Raw genomic sequence first — 19,631 nt, 5'->3', positions numbered from 1 at the left:
CATATATTTAAAGACGGGCCACAACGTGATTGGTTAATGAGTTCGTATCACGCGCGCGATTGGTTGCAACTTGTTGCATTAGACTGCACGATTCACTCGAATTCGTGAGTGACACCACTGAAGTAGCACCATTCTTAGTGCCGGTAAGGCTCGTCCTTATATATGTCAATGATTATGAATGTGAAAGCCCACCTTGTGAGCCTCTTCCAGGGGATTCCAGTGATGCTTTAAGTTTAAATATGAACAAAGGTATTTCTTCTTCATAGGTTTTTAATCAGTTACTTTTACAAAGCTTCTCTCTTAGCCGAATAATAATGAATGACAGACAAAAAAAAGAAGATGCCACAGATAACATATATCCGTTTTACGCGCCAAAAGTGATCCTTTGGGCGGCCTTAAGCGAACTGTCATATTAATATAACCTAATGTTGGTACACTGTATTGATCATACAATTTTATTAACAAATACTGGAAATGATATTAAGGCTACATTGTCAAACCTAGAATAATACAGAATGAAATGAGTACAGAAAATGTAAATGCTAACACTCGGCTAATCCTGGCATAAAACGCGACTCTGCGTTTTGAGAGTTAAACAGAAATAATCTACATTACGCATAATGCACAACAAAACAATGAACAATAGAAAACAAGAAAAATTACTTAACTACATCACTACAGGCATTCCTCTGATACCTGCAATGACTCACTCTTATAGACTACATCAATGCACGTGTTTACATGTCATTGACTCACTGTTACTTTACATCATTGCAGCGATATGTCTACAATGACTCACTGTGTTAGGTGTATGTAACATATACATAGCTCGTTCTCAATTTCCATCATTACATGACTTCTGTAATGATTCGCTATTTTATATCAAATAATCAAGGACATTCATAAATTCACTTTTAAATATTTATTCACTTGTCACTTGGACTTCTAAATTTCAAATATATTTCACTAAATTTACTGGCACATCATTATATGACTTTTGTAATAACTCGCTCTTTTGTATCAAATAATCAAGGACATTCATAAATACACTCTTCAATATAAATTCACTTAGGCTTCTGTATTGCAAGTAATTATAAAATAGACTTCTCATTTTTACACTAAATTCTCTGGCTCATCTTAAACATTATCATGGATAAGTACACATGTACTAAAAAAACATTTAATAGTATCACAAAATTCTCTTATTCGCTCAATAATTAATTATGTATTTTGTAAACATAAATTTTAACGTTAAATTGTTTATCACACATTCACTTATAAAGTTTTTCTCTACTGTATTCACATGTCACAAAAGTAATCAGATAGTATTTTAACAGTATAATGTACATTTATGTCAGTCTCTTGTGTCCTAAGTTATTATCACAAGTATATGTTTACTAAACTTTTAGACCTTACTCTGAAACTAATAAGTTTTCACATTTAACGTATTTTTCTCTATTTTCTACAACATTAACATATATTAATTGCTCTGAATGTAATCTTTGCCTTCACTCTGAATCACTAGAAATTACGTCATTACTGAAAACTAACCAAGGGTGCAACTTATCTACCGCATAAGTTCCCTTGTACGCCTTAGCACCTTGTTTACGCGTGATCGGAGTATCTTCCACTTCGTAACGGTCGTTACCTAATACTTTACTAATTCTGTACGGGCCAGCGCATTTTTGAACTAACTTTTTACTTTGCCCTGGTTCACCACGGGCTTCTCTCTCCACGCGTACTAAATCGCCTACTTTGTACATTTCAGGTTTTTTCCGGGACTTATCAAAACGTTCTTTCTGCTGTTTTTGACTTTTTTCTATATTTTGGGCAACTTCTTCTCTTATCTTGTCGATGTCTTGAGGTTGCTCAAACTCTGCCACTACCGTATTCATAACACCATCCGAACACCCAGTAGGTCTCAAACTAAATAGCACCTCAGCAGGCGTGCGACCTGTCGTCTTGTTAACAGTGTTATTTATTGCCCATTGAACTTGAGGTACAGCTAAATCCCATAAATTATCTGGTTTATCATGATTAACGGCTGTGAGCGCGTCTACAATTGTACGATTATATCTTTCTATCTGTCCATTCGCGCGAGGACTGGCGACAGCATTTAACACATGTTCCATGACACCTCTTTGTTTTAAAAACTCAGCGAATTCTTTACTGGTAAAACTAGTTCCTCGATCTGAGATAATTCGTCGCGGTACGGCATACAGAGAAAAATATTCATTGAACACCTTTATGGTAGTACTAGTCTTAACGTTTTTCACAGGTTTAATGTAAATAAACTTTGTAAATGCGTCAATTATACAAAGAATGTAACAATTTTTGGATTTACTCATGGGGAATGGGCCACAGTGGTCTGTATGTAAAGTATCGAACGGTTTATTCACTTTGGGTATCGGGTGAAGATACCCTTCCTTGGGCCCAGCTGGTACTTTGTTATGAGCACAGTTAAGACACGCCTTACAATATTTTTTGATAAAGCGCCTCATTTTTGGGAACCAATACACGCGACTGACTTTTTCATAAGTTTTATCGAATCCAACGTGTCCTAAATCATCGTGGTTCATACGAACTATTTGCCATCTAACTGTTTTTGGGACTACCCATTTGAGATTTATTTCTTCGTTCTTGTTTATTATTCGATATAAGCGTCCGTTTTTCAGAGTAAAATTTTTATGAACCTCTACAATATCTTTGGTATTTGGATCGCTCAGTATGTTCACTATACGTTGTAATTCAGAGTCCTGTTGTTGTACTGTTTGAAGCCATGTATCATCGTTAATTGATAAAATATCTACTACTTCCGTAATTTCATGTGGTTCGGACTGTATTGGGTTCCGGGATAAAGCGTCTACATGGAGCATCTTAGTGCCCTCTCTATGCTCTATAATCAGATCGTACTCTTGCATAAGAATATACCATCGCGCCACTCTCGGTATCAAATCACGTTTGGTCATCGTGCTACGAATGGCAATACAGTCTGTAACTACTTTAAAGGTCTTACCGAGTACATAAACCCTAAATCGTTCCAGAGCACAGACCACAGCCAGTGTTTCTAATTCATAGGAGTGTAATTTACTCTCATCGGGAGTGGTCTGGCGGCTGTAATACGATATAGGTTGCAGCCCCGCTGTAGGGTGCCGTTGCATAAGTATGGCTGCAACACCCAACTTACTAGCATCTGTGTGAATTTCTAATTCAGCACTTGGATCATACAACGCTAATACTGGGCGACTCGTCAACTTTTGTTTAAGCTCCTTAAAGGCGTTAATTTGCGATTCACCGAAATCCCATACCTTATCTTTTTTTGTGAGGGCCGTCAATGGTCTAGCTATGACTGAAAAGTTTTTGATAAAACGCCTGAAGTAGCTTGTGAGCCCAATGAATTGGCGAACCTCATGTACATTTGTTGGTACTGGAAAGTCGTGTACAGCTTTGATTTTGCCTAAACCCGGTCGTACCCCCTCTGAGCTAATTTCATACCCCAGATAGTCGATACGGGTCTGGAAAAAGTGGCACTTATTCAAATTTAACGTGAGTTTAGCGGATCGTATTAATTGAAATACTTTTTCCAACTTATCTAGACCTTCGCTTATCGTTTTGGAAGCAACTAATAAGTCATCCATATAGGCCAAAGCCAAATTCCGTCCAAAACCTCTCAGCATAGCATTAATGGTTCTCTGAAAAACACTCGGAGCGTTCGCTAACCCAAACGGCATGCGATTAAACTCATACAATCCGTCAGGGGTAACGAACGCTGTGAGATGCCTACTTTCCTCATCCATAGGCACTTGATAATATCCTGATGCTAAGTCGAGACTACAAAAATAAGCGTTGCCTCCTAAACTGTCTAACTGGTCCTCGATTCGAGGCAACGGATATTTGTCCTTTAGAGTCTTCCTATTTAAGGCTCTGTAGTCTATACACAAGCGTTTCTCGCCATTTTTCTTTTTCACCAGTATTACCGGGCTTGAATAGGAAGACGTACTTTCTCGTATAATATCGTTTGATAACAGATCTTCGATTATCTTCGACAACTGTTCGCGTTCAAGTTGTGACATTCTATAAGGGTTATGTACCACCGGTACATTGTCATTTAAAGTTATGTGCATTTTTGATAAGTCGGTTCTTCCTAGTTCCTTGAGATTCAACGCAAAACAATCCCTATACCTTTCTAGTAAATTATAGAATGCACGTTTATCAGTTTCGTTCAACTCTATACCTAATTTCACCTGATCCATTGGCAACGGTAGGTAATTTCCAGTTTGACTTGTGGTACATGTGCCTACATATTCATTGGGGACTTCTTTATACTGATAACCTCGAGTAAGTAACTCATCCACTTTAAAATTTAAGGTATTATTTGATAAGTTACTTATCATTACATATCCTTTACCATTTTCAAATTTATAAATTCCCGGAAGAACCATGTAATCAGTATTACCCACTTTCTGTCTATGGCTATATTGTATAAACAGTCCACCTGAATAATCACTTTCTACTTTGACATCCATTGGAGAGGTGGAATGTGGCAAGATAGCAATATTATCCTGAATTAATAATTGTAATTTTTCATTCTCTCCCACAACCTCAGGTTTTTGTAAGAATATCAACTCGTCATTTGTTTTAAAGGCCATGACATGAGGCTGTTCAGTAAAGGTTTGTCCGACTAATATAGGTGCTAGCAAGTACTGATCGGGTACAATTAAAATTTTAACCTCTCCTCTGACGTTGTCTATTTCTAAAGTCACTACTTTTCTGCCCAAAGGCTTAACCAACGAATTGCCAAATCCCTTTAATAAAGGTAAGTCGCTAAGGTCCCAGTCCATAAGCAAATTTCGAGCATTAGTTTCTCTCATCAGGGTACACCGGCTACCAAAATCAACATATGCCTGGCATTGTACACCATTAACATGAATAGACTTAAAATATTTGTCATTTCCATCTGTAGAGTTATCAAAATTATCAATACATAGAATTGTTTTTTCTCCGTTTAAGCTCTGCCGTTCCTTATCATTGCTACTACCAGAATCAGCCTTTTTACGGCAGTCTTTTGTTTCGTGGCCTAGCTTGTAACAGTAAGTGCATTTTTTTAGTGGTTTAGTACACCTAATACTAATATGCCCTACTTCATTGCAGTTAAAACACCGTAGAGGCTGTGTGTGTGAATCGTTGGTTTTATTATGGCTGTATACAGCTTTGTTTAATGGCATGTTCTTACTGCGCATAAGATTGTTTGTATCAGCTAAAGAAACAGTACGCAAATAATTTAGTAATTGTTCTGGTTTTTCAAACATACATGCACCAGCACTCATCCTTACAAATTTGTCATCAATACCATGGATAATGCATCCAACAGCCTTTCGGCCGGATATCTCACACTTATTTACTAAAGCCATTTTGTCATAATAATAGTTTTCTAAGGGCTGTCCAATCCTACAACGAAGTTTCAACATATTTGTCAACAGTTCACCATAATTCTCATTAATTAGAAAAGCTGTTTTTAACTTCTCTGTCCATTCAGCCCATGTAAACAGTACTGATGGCAGTCCTTGGTACCATTTTTTGGCTAAGCCGCTTAATTTAGGTATGGCATAATGACAAATTTGTCGGTCATCCCAATGGTATATCTGGGCACATTCATTTACTTTGGTTAACCAGGTAAGTATAGTTTGGCTATTATCATTAGGGTCAAATTCTGGCACCACACTGTGCGAGACTGGAAAGTTATTAGACCCAAAAGAAAATGGTAACGGTGGTGTTTGGGTCTTATTACGGTCTGACTTCGAGCTTGTGTTCGACCTTTGGCAACAACTATGTGAGTGAGACGGATGATCATTATAACACTCTCTTCTTTTACGTTTACGTTTGTGTGCCCTATCATGCGACGTGCTCATACACCTATAGTGTTTATCAGTACTAGTACTTGACCTCCTTTTACTTCTTCTGCCACGCTTCCTACTACGACTACGAGAGCTTTCCATTTTAAACTTTCACTATTGCAGATCGACAATAGAAATCAAATAATCAAATAAAATGAAAGTTAATACCAGTAATTCAGAGTGAAGTTCAAAGTAAACAATTATAACTGAGTCTCTGGAAATAATTAACACAAATTACTACAGCTATTTATGATGAACTAACAAAATAACAATTTCTCTTCTTCCTTGTAGCTGAATATTTTCAGAATTATTTAAAAACATTTTCCATTCACTGTCAAGATACACTCAAGAAGAACAAACAGTTTTATTCAATTGGCAGTATTTTAGCTATTATAGTTTTAGTAATTGTAGCATTCAGATCCCAAAAAAAAAACGGACACGCACAAACGCCAAACACCATGAAACATGCTTTTGAGAGTACGTTCACAACACAAAACACACCAACGTCGTATTTTCTTATAGCAAAAGCTAGGTTAGATAGTGCAGAAAAGTTTGTTCAAATAGGTTAGCTTTCGTTATTCAGATATCCCTTTTCCGTCTCTGAGCTTAGTTAGTAAGCAATCACTCCGCTAATTGCCAAAACACGGTGAATACAGATGTAAATAAATGGAATTCTCTGACCTTAGCTTCCGATTCATAGAAATCTTGTCCTTCACAGCTAGGCGGGCGTCGGTTTTAGAAGGTAAGCTGCTCCTATTCATCCCGACTTCTGAATTGAAAGCCCACCTTGTGAGCCTCTTCCAGGGGATTCCAGTGATGCTTTAAGTTTAAATATGAACAAAGGTATTTCTTCTTCATAGGTTTTTAATCAGTTACTTTTACAAAGCTTCTCTCTTAGCCGAATAATAATGAATGACAGACAAAAAAAAGAAGATGCCACAGATAACATATATCCGTTTTACGCGCCAAAAGTGATCCTTTGGGCGGCCTTAAGCGAACTGTCATATTAATATAACCTAATGTTGGTACACTGTATTGATCATACAATTTTATTAACAAATACTGGAAATGATATTAAGGCTACATTGTCAAACCTAGAATAATACAGAATGAAATGAGTACAGAAAATGTAAATGCTAACAAATGCAAACAAGTTACAAAATATTCTGAATGAAAATTATATCGTGAATTGAAACACGTCTAAATGAACAATTATCAACAATATATACTCGTAGGTAAATCCATTATTCATTATCCTCCTGCTGTCGATTTAATAGGTAAGATTGAAAAAGAATACAAAATTTAATATTCTTAAAATAATAACAAAATCGAAATAGTCTTGCAGTCTTTACACCGCTTTCAGAGTTTGAGTAAACACTGAAACACTAATATTTATTTCTATAAAAAAAAAAAAAACATTTTTTCGGTTCTTGTTTTTAGGATAATCTCATTTAGATGTAGATTTAGATTTAGTTAAGATAATTTTCTGTTGTTGTCACAAAGATGTTCAAAGGTGCCCAAGGACTTTCAAAGTTAATAGGTTATGTTATGTATTGTATATATCTTGAAACGTCTAGTCATGCAACCATAGAGGCACAGTAAGAGGTGGTACAGTAAGTTGCAGAGATAAAACTGGCCATCTCTGCATAGGTACTTATTTGCAGAGGGGTCAGTTATCTCTGTGGCTTACTATTCCTATGCTTCTACCATCTTCTAATTTAATTTTAATTATCAAGTTGTACATTACGATAGATACACAAGACCAGCATAGAAGTTGATGAATTTTGACGTTAATTAATATTTTTACTTTATAAAATTTTAACTTTAATAAAATTTTCGAAGAAACGAGACTTCGTGGCGGGTATCCTCACGTGCCCTCAATGTGCACGGGGGTTCACCTCAATCGGCTACGTCAGCCATCTTGGGGCGCAAGAGCGCCGAGGTAACTAGGAGTCGAAGTGATCACCATGGTCCAAATCGGCCCGAAGGACCATGTCATGTCATGGCGAAGAAAATTACCCTACCCAATTAACCTCAGCAAGTGGAATCTCAGTCAGGACAAAAAAAAGATAGTGAAAGCATAGTGGTCATACAGGTGGAAAATCGTGAAAATCCGTACAGACAGCCTGATCTTATATAATATGTTAAATCTGACGGCCATGTTCATGAAAGTCATTTTTTTATCAAATTTATTTTCTTTTGCGCATTCAATTTTTTCAATATTTTAGAAGATTTTTAAAATATTTAAGCTTACATCTAAAACATATATCATAAACTACTGTACCATAAGGTTTGCAATCTGGATCCAAATAATACGGACCGCGTCTCCGATACAAATTTGATCTGATTGATAACGCTTGTTTATAGGAATGAATTTACACTCAATGGAATAGAACGTTGAGTTTCAGAAGATTTTTTTGTCTACAAATACAAATTAACGTTACCGATTATCTCTGAAACGAATCTATCGATCTCTTTCCAGTTTTTTATACCTACACGATTTGTTATAAACCAGCAAGGGTTCTGTTCTAATTACACTAGGGGTTTACATTTATATAATAACCTGAATGGCAATTCATTTCAGAATTAAATAATACTTCCTCCTTTATTCATAAAACTATAAAACTCAGCAAACCTTTATTTCTAACAAAAAAAGAAGTCATATTTTGAGGACGTGGCGCTGTTGTCGGCATTGTATCAAAAAACACAGCAATTTCAGTCCGGACGATGGTTTTAGGATCACATCCACATGAAAGCCAGTCATTAGATTTTGTTGTTTGTATTTAATACTAGCTTATATACCAAATTTCAGCTTTCTAAGACTTCAGGAAGTACCTAAATAATTTCGATGATCATCAGTGAGCGAGTCAGTGACGAAATCGTTTCTTTAGGTATCAATAAAATCCAAATTATAAGAGCTATGCAATTGAAACTTTATATGTTTAATGAGTAATCGACATCATATCCCTTGAATTTTGTTTATGTCATATAATCCAATCCCTAGTTATGAGCGTTCATAAAAACGACAAAGCGCTTCGAGACAAGGTAGTGCGCAACTTCGCTTGGCTCGTCTTGGCGGATAAGGATAAGATAATTATTTACTACAAGCCCGTTGTGTCCTACTGCTGCTGGGTCTGTAACCCACTAAGAACCTTTTCGAATAAAGGAATTATGTTTGTTAACTACCTTGACAACCTATATTATTTATGCTTGTTTTCTGGTCATTCATTTCTTTGTAACATACAATTTAAGCTATCAATTGGTACCTTATCAGTACGCCATCGAAGTTAACCCGATGTTGTAATTCAATTAATAATGTGTAATTCACCGATAACGATCGTTCGACACGATCTTGGTCTCCCCTAGACGACGTAACTATGATAAGCAAGGCTCGGAAAAACGCCCGTCATTTTAAAAACATAACCATAACTTAGGACCCATTTATGATTCAAAAATGTTCGTCTATCCACGTCATTGGGGCATATTTAATCGTTGTGTAAGTCTCTGTTGTACGGAACAGGGTTATGTTTTCATAATGACGGGCGTTTTTCCGAGCCTTGATGATAAGAAATTTTGTTATATTTGTAATAGGTATGTTTCCCTCAAACTGACCGAGATTTGCAACTCTCAAACGACTTAAAAATAATTGATTTTCAGTACACTTTAAAGTTTATTCTAAGACCCGATGTATTGCGAATTTTGTCATGTTTACTTAAATCGTGACAAGCAATGTCAATTAAAATGATGATATCGTATATTGCAGATAGTATTTAATTTGTATGAAAAATAGGCAGTCTAAAGACTTCATAATTTTTAAAAGTTATTGAACAGAAGTTTTATCGTTTGGGGAAACATTATGTTTTAATATTTTGCTTGTGTTACCTGTAATGGCTCCTCTACACGATGGCCCAGCACCTGACCAGCGAGATGGCCATGTGATGGTGATGGTTCCTCTACACGATGGCCCAGCGCTGGACGGTTGAGACTGTTGAGAGCACGAACTATAGTGCGTACATTGCACAGAATAGGCCACGTGTAGATGCGTACGGAACACCGTGGCCATCCCATCGCCATCCCGCCGCGCCATGAGCCATCCTACACCACTACCCTCTCTACATGCTGGCCCATCTTAGTGGGCCAGTATGATGGCCCATCATGTAGAGGAGCCATAACATCTGCCCCACCCGGTATATTATGTATTAGAGTGCGCTCATTGCAAGGCGTCAGATCCAGCACAAAAGAACAAGCGGTTTGCAGGATTTAAAAGAATACAGTGTTTCCAATCTCTACTACTTTAAGGGCAACATTACCAGCCGACTGATGACGGTAGTATATAGCTCCTCCTAAAATTGAACAAACCCTATTTTATTAAATTTCATCCGTTAGGTTGGATTTCCACCAGTATTTTGTTAGGACTTAGTTAACTAGGCGAACATCCGATCGGCGTAGTTGCAAAAAAATAGGAAAAAAAGGCTTTCGCTTTCGCTACTAGTTGTAAATCAAGGCTCGGAATCGGTTTTAGAAGTAGTAGGTATTTACACCGGTTTATTTTGCTTTTACTTCGAATTTTCATAAAATAAATAAATATTATAAGACATTATTACACAAATTGACCAAGTCCCACAGTAAGCTCAATAAGGCTTGTGTTGAGGGTACTTATAATATATACATATTTATAAATACTTAAATACATAGAAAATACCCATGACTGGAACAAATATCCATGCTCATCACACGAATAAATGCCCTTACCAGGATTTGAACCCGGGACCATCGGCTTCATAGGCAGGGTCACTACCCACTAGGCCAGACCGGTCGTCAACGACACGATAAGAACGCAAATATTTTAAAAACTTTATTGTAACCTAAATAAACCGGTTATTCGACGCGCGACGAGACAGCCGTCCGGCCTGGTGGTGTGCTGCGTAAACAAAGACACCCACATAGGACGAAACCGGTTTTTATTGTTCTAAACCGGTTAATCTGTCAAGAACTTTAAGGTACTATTCTCTTAAATACCGTAAAAAAATAACGATTTAACGATCGAAACCGAAATTAAAATGTTTTGCGCCAAGTCCATAATAACGGTTTGGAAATTTAACCGGTTTCCGAGCCTTGTTGTAAATTGTTATAAAGCTCTCTCGAGTGTCTAAAATTAAAAAGTTTACTCTTAAGAATGACTCACGTTAGACCGGCCCGGGGCCAGGCCGGGGCCTCAGACACCTCGGTTTCTATAGGCCATCGATCAGTCGAACACCCGTCATAGAAAACAAAGTGTCGGACGCCCCGGCCCGGTCCCGGACCGGTCTGACGTGAGTCATCCTTTAAGCGATAAACCAGACCCAAAAAGTCTAAGACTTAATATTTTCCCGAAAGCGCAGTTCAAGTACTGATGGTGAATTGCTCACATCATCTTCTAAAGCCTACCAGTAATATATGATCACGCGCCATATTGCGGAATTTCATTGGAACTAAATTCTTCATACTAAACTGAACTGTCACCCTATACATGGGAATAACAGCGCCCTCCTGACAATGATCATCTATTTCTGGTCGAGCTTTACTTACCTTCTATACTCTCTTTGAGTCTACTTAGCCTTGAGTTAAGCAACACGTTACACGTTGACAGCAAATCTTGTCCGAGACAGTGAGTTTTTCGATTTTTCCCGTATTTCAAAACATCGTGGCATTATTAGCGAGTCTTGTTAAACACAAAATTAATTTACAACATTGTTTCGTTTGGTACCAGGTTCATTAAAATACTTTGCTGTTTTACTTATTAAATATTTTAAAAGTAATCAAGAAGATTGCGATCGAATATTCCATACTCGTAAAAAATTAAAGTTTGTAAACAAAGCGCTTTCTGCGCCCGAAATATTTATAAAATAAATACTCGAAAAAAACCGTTTATTCTGGAAACTCTTCTCGATTAATCATCTTTAATTATCTAAGTTTTCATTGAACGAGTATTTGGATGTAAACTATACGTACGAAAACTATAAATGTAGTAGGCACGAAGTATTTAGATACAAAAAATAAGTTGTTATAATTTCTCCACTGAATTTGATACAAATATAGTGCGATATTGGATAATTGTGCCAGCTAACGAGGTGCAACGAACAATTGATCAATCAAATACCGCGATGTAACGTAAATCGTATGAAATTATCAATGACGTCTATGAAGGCCTAATAGGCCTATGTATAAGTTTAGCAAGCCATTTCCGTCAGTAGAAAAAGGTGGAAATTAAAAAAAAGTAGGCATGTAGGGTTGATGTCCCAAAGAAAATTTAAAATTTCGCGCCTTTTTCTACTGACAAGGTGTGCTTGTCTGAGTTACATGTACAATCATAGAGGACTTTATACGTTCCACTCTAAAAATTATAAAATTGTATTTGAAAGAAAATGTGTCCTTTTTTTGGTATATTTTCTTACCTGTGACTTTAGAATTGAGGAAGTACGGATCGGGGTGCCAAAGGTTGTCAAAGAACTCCGGCGGCAAGGTCACGTGATCGTCGCCTTCTTCGAAGATATCTTCTGGTAGTTGCAGTCGGCTCTCGATCCATGTCTGTCTTATGAACATGTCCACTCTGAAATGTTAAGCAATTTGTATAGGTAATTTGAGCACTTTACATAATTGCACAAATAAGTTTTGAGATTGAGGAATCAGCTACGACGAATTTAAAAACTATAAATAATATATAATAATAAGTGAATATTGCTGTTATCATTTTGTGTGATAGGTCCTTAATATTTTTCATCATTTAGTACTGATAGTAAAAATTTCGTCACAAAAAGTGGCTTTGGACTTTTCTTTTTTAATGTTTGAGTTGTCTACCTACAGCATTCGTGACGTCATGAATTGATTATCTTAAAAATAATTTTGTTAGTATCTTAAAAAATATTGTTTCCTTATCTCAAGGAACGTGTGATTTTATGAAAATGCAGGTTTGCAGGTATAATTAAATTTCGCTACCTTGAGGTCTGCTTTTTATTTATCATGTTACTTCAGTCAACCTCAGTACTTTTTGTACCGAGACTGACTGAAATAGCATAACACGTTCGTGCGTAAAGGATTATTCACTACATCTGTAACAGTTGACTTCATTTTCAATTTCGTTTTCAACAATGTCTCGATTAATTAAGGTATCCTTTTATCGTCGACAATGGTAGTTGAACACGTTTTTATTGAATTTTACTATCTACCCTTACAAAATGGGTACGTATAAACCATTAGGTTATTACGATCAATATCAACGTATTGCCATTCCATACTTAGATCATTGATACGATCGGAGTAAATACTGCTAATCACTCACATGCTGTTTTAATCGGACAATTAATCTTACTCGGTTATTCGATTAAGGGAAACTTTTCTTGTATCAAGAAAACTTATCTACTTAGCTGTTAGCACACGTAATTAATAACGAAATGATTATAGCTACTAGGTCTTCGATGCACTTTGCAAAATTATATCTTTGTCCATATTCAAGTTCCCGCTTCAAATCGATATCGATCGATCGTGCATTTCTTTATTATTCGCTTTGAAACGATCTGGCTATGTTCGACGCTTACCTGTGGGGTAAGCGCCTGAGCCTCAAGCATTTACGACTGGACATGATCGCGACGGCAACCAAAAATAGGCATAAGTTCGCCTTTGTACTACACAATAATGTTTTTTTTTTTTCAAAGATTCAAAAGATTTATTTGTACAATGTTCTATCTGATGTAATCAATTTTTCCTTTTTTTCGTACAAAAAGGGTTTACGTACTTACTTACTTACTTAAAATAGGTACCTATGTAGAAATATACCGCAAGACACCGCGTCACGCGCGACAAGAGCAGCAGCCATAGAGTTGACTAGACGCCCACGCTCACGAAACGCTAGTGTGGGGTGGCATTGGTGGCGATTCGATTTAGTTCGATCAATCTAAATCTCTAAAAAAAAAATCTCAAAGAAATTTAAATCATGGTTTCAATTCCACAATCATGATTGTTATTTTTTAAATTTTAATATTTTTAGTTAATAACCTGAGCATTCCAAAGACAACAATCATTTTTAAATAACCCAAGAAAACGTAAGGATTAAGAAAATATTTACTCGTACTCCTCGCCTTAATATAAAAGTACTTTTAATAATTATAAAAACGATTAAACCCTTGCTAATCTGCTAGACCTTTGGCAAGAAAAGAAAAATTCGTCTCCGACCTTTTTGCCTTAAACCTTCTATTATCATTATTCATTATGCTAAGTCTTCTTTTGTTAAGCTCTCAAGCATTATAATATGGTTGAACAGATTTAGTAACATTTTGGTAAAACACTTTTACTACTTTCAATAAGTTTCAACCACTCCCAGACTTTGAATTAATTACGTGTAGAAAGATGGATGTTGTGCTTGGTACAATTTTTCAAGCACAATTTAAGATGAAATTCTTTTGAAATAATCTAATAGACCGCGGGCCAGGAGTATATTTCGTCATTCATCGCCTCCCGGCTGATACTTTTGTCAGATAATATAGGTACATAAATACAGGGACATTCATACACAAATTGACTAAGTCCCACGGTAAGGCTTGTGTTGGGGGTACTCAGACAACGATATATATAATATACAAATACTGAAATACATAGAAAACATCCATAACTCAGAAACAAATATCTGTGCTCATTACACAATGCCCTGACTGGGATTCGAACCCAGGACCATCGGCTTCATATGTAGGGTCATTGTCACTAGCCATTAGGCCAGACCGGATCAGATAGGGTCGGATGAGTGTAGATGCTATGATAGTGTAGGTGAAGATAACAATTTTTACGTGTTTCGGTGGCTGCCATAGCTCAACCCACCAACGGAGAGGCACCTGACGTCCACGAGGGCTCATCATACATATCCGTTAACCACTATACGAGTTTTCGCCCGGGAAATCATTCCAATCATTGGTCATGGAAATCTGTTCCTGGCTCGCGGTCTATAAGGTATTATACGTCTATAATACTTCTTTTAAATAAATTCTTCTTTTGTATGTTTGGGTCACGTTTTTAATAGCGTATTTTAAGCATTATACGTCCTTCTTTTAGAGTTATAATAACGCACTTTAAACATAATTTTCTGGATTCTTATAAGCACGTTTAAAACTACTATACCTCTACGTGCCTCTACGTACTAAAAGCTCTATCATAAAAACCTTAGTAAAAATTACCCAACTTATGAATACTTGTGAAATTTAATTTAATAAATATTCATAAAATAATTTTTGAAATCGATATTTTACTTGAAGCCAGAAGGGAGTAGGTGTAGTTATATGATCATAATGTCATAATGAGTGTGTCTGGTGTGTAACGTGTGTATCATAATGTGATTTGAAGTTTTTAGAAACGAAACAATGTTGTAAATTAATATTGTGTTTAACAAGACACGCTAATAATGCCACGATGTTTTGAAATACGGGAAAAATCGAAAAACTCACTGTCTCGGACAAGATTTGCTGTCAACGTGTAACGTGTTGCTTAACTCAAGGCTAAGTAGACTCAAAGAGAGTATAGAAGGTAAGTAAAGCTCGACCAGAAATAGATGATCATTGTCAGGAGGGCGATGTTATTCCCATGTATAGGGTGACAGTTCAGTTTAGTATGAAGAATTTAGTTCCAATGAAACTCAGTAATATTTTCCACAAGTCTCGGGAACCCTCGTTTTACGGTACGTTTTTAAACGGTTTAAACCGACTTCAAATAAAGTTTATTTTGTATGCTTGTTACCGAAAAACCCCGTTATCTATGAACAAATTTAGATTTTTAGTTCCAGATTAACACAGTTACGCCGGGTGGGTAAGTGGTTTAAACGTTCCCGTGTTATTAAGAAAAATAATAACTACCTTAACATAGCCCATAAATAAATACCTAAAAACTAACATACATATTAAAACAATATATTTTAAAACTTCAAATCACATTATGAATATTATGATACACACGTTACACACCAGACACACTCATTATGACATTATGATCATATAACTACACCTACTCCCTTCTGGCTTCATGTAAAATATCGATATTAAAAACGAATTTCAGAAAATTATTTTATGAATACTTGTGAAATTTAATTTAATAAATGTAATAATGTATGTATGTTTAAATACTGTAAATATTGAAGTTGTGTCTGTGTATATGTCATATGGAAAGAAAAAAAGTGGCTGTGACATAATCGGACAGACAGACTTCTTCTTGTTGTGCCATGTCATCATCTGACGTCGGCGACCATCTCTCGGAACTTATTTCTATCTTTTGCTATTCTGCTCAGGTTAGCAGCGTCCTTAATATGAGTCCAGCTTTTAATGTTATCCATCCAGGCTAGCTTCCGTCTTCCTCTACTTCTTTTACCCTCTATTTTGCCTTCTATTATTTTCCTTAGAATTACATATTTATTGTTACGATATATATGTCCAAAGTATGAGATCTTTCTTTTCTTTACTGTTTCCAAAAGTTCCAATTTTTTCTTCATTCTTTGCAAAACTTCTACATTAGTTATTCGATCTCTCCATGATATTTTTAGCATTCTTCGGTAGAGCCACATTTCAAAAGCGTTTATTTTTGCCTCGATGGTTCGGTTTATGGCCCAGCCTTCGACACCATACATAAATACAGATAACACGTAACATTTAACCATTCTCCATCTGAGTTTCAGGTTTATATCTTTGTTGGTGAATAGCTTGTTCATTTTCATGAATGTACTTCTTGCTATCTCTATTCTTGACAGACAGACGGACATGACGAATCTATAAGAGTTCCATTTTTTGCCATTTGGCTACGGAACCCTAAAAATACGGGAAGTACTTTTGTGAATGTACAACCGAACTCAATTGTAAAGCCCGGCCATATATAATCATTGTCAAGAGGACGCTGTTATTCTCATGTATAGCGTGACAGTTCAGTTTAGTATGAGAAATTTAGTTCCAATGAAATTCCGCAATATGGCGCGTAATCGTATATTACTGGTCAGGCTTTAATTTGACTGTACTTATCGACCGAATCGATCCCGCTCGTGTCAAATCCTTTCAGTCGCGTCCAATTGTAAAGGTTACTTAAAAATATAAAGCGTCATCAATAGAATCGATTATATGGCCTTTGCAGGTTCAATCGAGAGTAAAAAAATGTTTCTAATTTGCATTGTCACAACCATACAATTGCTTTTTGACATATGTCAGCCTTAGAGTTTAAATAAAAAGCGGCCAAGTGCGAGTCGGACTCGCCCATGAAGGGTTCCGTAACATTTATGACGTATTAAAAAAAACTACTTACTAGATCTGGTTCAAACCAATTTTCGGTGGAAGTTTGCATGGCAATGTATATCATATATTTTTTTTTAGATTTTTCATTCTGTTATTTTAGAAGTTACGGGGGGGGGGGGGACACACTTTTTACCACTTTGGAAGTCTCTCGCGCAAACTATTCAGTTTAGAAAAAAATGATATTAGAAACCTCAATATCATTTTTAAAGACCTATCCATAGATACCCCACACGTATGGGTTTGATGAAAAAAGATTTTTTGAGTTTCAGTTCTAAGTATGGGGAACCCCCAAAATTTATTGTTTTTTTTCTATTTTTGTGTAAACATCATAATGCGGTTCATAGAATACATCTACTTACCAAGTTTGAACAGTATAGCTTTTATAGTTTCGGAAAAAAGTGGCTGTGACAGAATCGGACAGACAGACGGACATGACGAATCTATAAGGGTTCCGTTTTTTGCCATTTGGCTACGGAACCCTAAAAAGACTGTAGTTCGTTGGGCTTACCTAAAATCCATGTCTTCAACGTTGATAGAGTTGACGTCCACTACGTATATGCTGAATAAGGGTTCCGTTTTTTGCCATTTGGCTACGGAACCCTAAAAAGACTGTAGTTCGTTGGGCTTACCTAAAATCCATGTCTTCAACGTTGATAGAGTTGACGTCCACTACGTATATGCTGAATTCTACTATCACAGGTTGGCCTTTTCTAGCAGGAGGTCGCACTTCTGTTAAAAAAAGTATGCCTTTAAAAATAGTGTTGCGTTGTTTAGTATAATAGTACATAACTATTACTATAGAGACGGGAAACGAAGGATTGCAGGCCAAGTAGATATAGATGTATAGGGATACGCAGCCGGCAACCCCGTTTCTCGCCAAGATTTGTATACTGAGGGCCTTTCTCAAACTTGCAATGAAAGAAAATAGTTAATTTGTTTTATTCGTAGGTTTACAGTAGTTTACATAGCTAAAAACAAATTACGAATTTACTACTATTTGGTGTTTGAAAGACGTGTCACAATTTGACGTTTAAAAAACAAAAGAAGGTTGCTTTACAGGCTTGGGTGTGTAATGCTGCATTATGCGTTATTTAAGTTTTCTATCAACGATTGTTAACTTGTCTAGGTCCCCTGGTCTTAAATGTCACATACGGTTGGTTGGTATGGTTATGGTTAGTCGGATAGAATGGCGGTCATATTGTATCAGTATTTATTTTCTCTCCAAGCAAGATGCAATGCAGAGTAGGTTGTGTATGTGTAGTAATTTATAAATGTTTATTACGGTGAAGTTATGAACTTATTAATGTACTTTCTATTCCTTTTCCTTGTAATTTTGGGCATTGTTTACATTTTATCTATTATAATACTAACATTTTTATTACAATAATCTAAGTCGTTATACTTAATCGTATAATATAATCAAGGGAAGTGTACTTCGCCTAGTGCTTCCAAATTGTAGTACGAATATTCGTGGCTGATTCTGATTTATTTTGTTTTGATACGACCTGAAGCGCTAAGACGGTAAGCTCTTTATCATTTGTCACCATGCCTGTCATGTTCTAACAAGTATGTAAGTGCAAAAGTGATGAGCATAGTGATAGGTGATAAAAATGGAACCATGCTGCCATCGCTGGAGTCGTATCATTATACCTCTCGCGTGGGATGATGGTCATTATGACACGTATTTTTTTATAAAAATAGTATTATTTTTATACTGTCACGTAAACGTGTGTAGGAATTTACATTACTTTCTTTAAAAAAAAAGTACATTTGGTTAATAAAACTACGATAAAAATATATTTCTTCAATTATTTTGTAAATAAGACCCACCAAAACAGACGTAAAAGAAACTTCAGAGGGACCTTTATTCAACGCGATAAGTAATTAATAAGTGCGAGTGAGATGACACGATTCTCCTCGCGCTGATTAGTATGTGAAATGCAAACAGCGTCATGTCATTAATTCCGGTTCGGGTTGATGAATTTTTCATGCAAACGTGTCACTATATATTCAACCTAATGACATCAAAATACAAGTTATGAAACCAGAATCGGACTCATTGAATCTGAGAACATTCGAGGCTTGTAAAACTTTCTTGAACTTGCAAAATTGCGAAATTTTCTAGGTGGGAAAGTTTCAGAAACTTCTCACATATTTGTATGGGGACTTAAAGTTTCCGAAATATAAAATGTAAATTTCTTATATTTCTGTGAAATTATCAAGAACTTTTCCACGTTGATTGAAACTTTCCGCATCTTGCACATCAGCGGTAGCATCATGGTTCCTTTTTTATCACTTGTCACTATGCCCGTCACTTTCGAGCTTTCATACATGTTAGAACGTGATAGGCATGTTGACAAATGATAAAGAGCCGACCATCTTAGCTCTACTGTACTACTGATGTGCCACTGGAAAGTTTCCAAAATTGCGAAAGATTCCACATAGGAAA

General features: G+C 36.2%; 1 protein-coding gene across 2 annotated transcripts in view; it reads right to left on the bottom strand.

Annotated features, from left to right (window-relative positions):
• Positions 1–19,631, bottom strand: part of LOC133517447 (glycine receptor subunit alpha-1) — an 81,740-nt gene that overhangs the window by 27,364 nt on the left and 34,745 nt on the right. The window contains exons 4-6 of one of the 2 annotated variants that reach the window (XM_061850775.1): positions 17,812–17,911; positions 12,329–12,483; positions 10,205–10,237 (exon numbers count right to left, since the gene is read on the bottom strand). In XM_061850775.1, coding sequence (XP_061706759.1) covers positions 10,205–10,237; positions 12,329–12,483; positions 17,812–17,911 — 288 coding nt within the window. The remainder of the gene's footprint in view (positions 1–10,204; positions 10,238–12,328; positions 12,484–17,811; positions 17,912–19,631) is intronic. The other variant, XM_061850776.1, reaches the window with a different exon arrangement.

This window comes from Cydia pomonella, chromosome 4 (genome assembly GCF_033807575.1).
Source record: "Cydia pomonella isolate Wapato2018A chromosome 4, ilCydPomo1, whole genome shotgun sequence".
In the NCBI taxonomy this organism is placed as follows: domain Eukaryota; kingdom Metazoa; phylum Arthropoda; class Insecta; order Lepidoptera; family Tortricidae; genus Cydia; species Cydia pomonella.
Note: the sequence above shows the minus strand (reverse complement) of the source record. Positions and strands in the feature narration are given on the sequence as shown.